Source organism: Cynoglossus semilaevis, chromosome 18 (assembly GCF_000523025.1).
Source record: "Cynoglossus semilaevis isolate Cse_v1.0 chromosome 18, Cse_v1.0, whole genome shotgun sequence".
NCBI classification, from domain to species: domain Eukaryota; kingdom Metazoa; phylum Chordata; class Actinopteri; order Pleuronectiformes; family Cynoglossidae; genus Cynoglossus; species Cynoglossus semilaevis.
In genome coordinates, this window is record NC_024324.1 from 522,631 (window position 1) to 523,359 (window position 729).

The 729-nt window shown below is 55.3% G+C and overlaps 1 protein-coding gene across 4 annotated transcripts in view; it reads left to right on the top strand.

Moving 5' to 3' along the window:
- col14a1b (collagen, type XIV, alpha 1b) overlaps nucleotides 1–729 on the top strand; it is a 29,579-nt gene that overhangs the window by 14,268 nt on the left and 14,582 nt on the right. For all 4 annotated transcript variants that reach the window (XM_025064909.1, XM_017041168.2, XM_025064911.1 and 1 more), the window contains 2 exons: nucleotides 346–485; nucleotides 568–694. In XM_025064909.1, coding sequence (XP_024920677.1) covers nucleotides 346–485; nucleotides 568–694 — 267 coding nt within the window. The remainder of the gene's footprint in view (nucleotides 1–345; nucleotides 486–567; nucleotides 695–729) is intronic.

The following is a 729-nucleotide window of genomic DNA, read 5'->3' on the forward strand; positions in this document are numbered from 1 at the left end:
GAGGGAGGGAGTTTGTTTGTTCTTGAATTATGTTTCGGGCCAAACTTCCACTGATGGATGTAAACAGACGGAGTGTTTTATAGGCCCCGCCCCCTTTACATCTGTTGACTGGTGTAACAGCGCCACCACATGGTCGACCAACTGTTGGAGAAGTCCAGCTCATTCCCAAAGATCGTAAAAAAAATCTGTCTACTTCCTACTACTGCGTTAGTCCAGTCAGTACTGCAGTACCGTCCTCTGACATCGGAGGGCAGTGTCTCTGACTCGACAGGAAGTGACCTCACACTGTATGGGTGTTGGTGTTGGAGCTGACCTCTGACCCCTGTTTCTGTCCCCCCCCCACAGTGCCTCTGACCCCCGCCACCAACCTTCGTTTCTCTAACGTGGACCACAGCTCCGCCCAGCTCTCCTGGGACTCCGCCTCCAGGAAGGTCAAAGGTTACCGCATCATGTTCGTGAAAACCGACGGGGTCCAGACCAACGAGGTGAGGCCGTCGGTCAGCTGTGACCGTGACAGACGTACACCTGTCTCACCCTTGACTCTCACACCTCGCTGTGATTGGACAGGTGGACGTGGGCCGGGTCACGACCTGGCTGCTGAAGAACCTGACCTCCCTGACCGAGTACACAGTCGGGGTCTTCGCCCTGTACGACGAAGGACAAGCTGAGGCGGTGACCGACAGTTTCACCACCAGTAAGACCTGGTTTACACACACACACACACACACC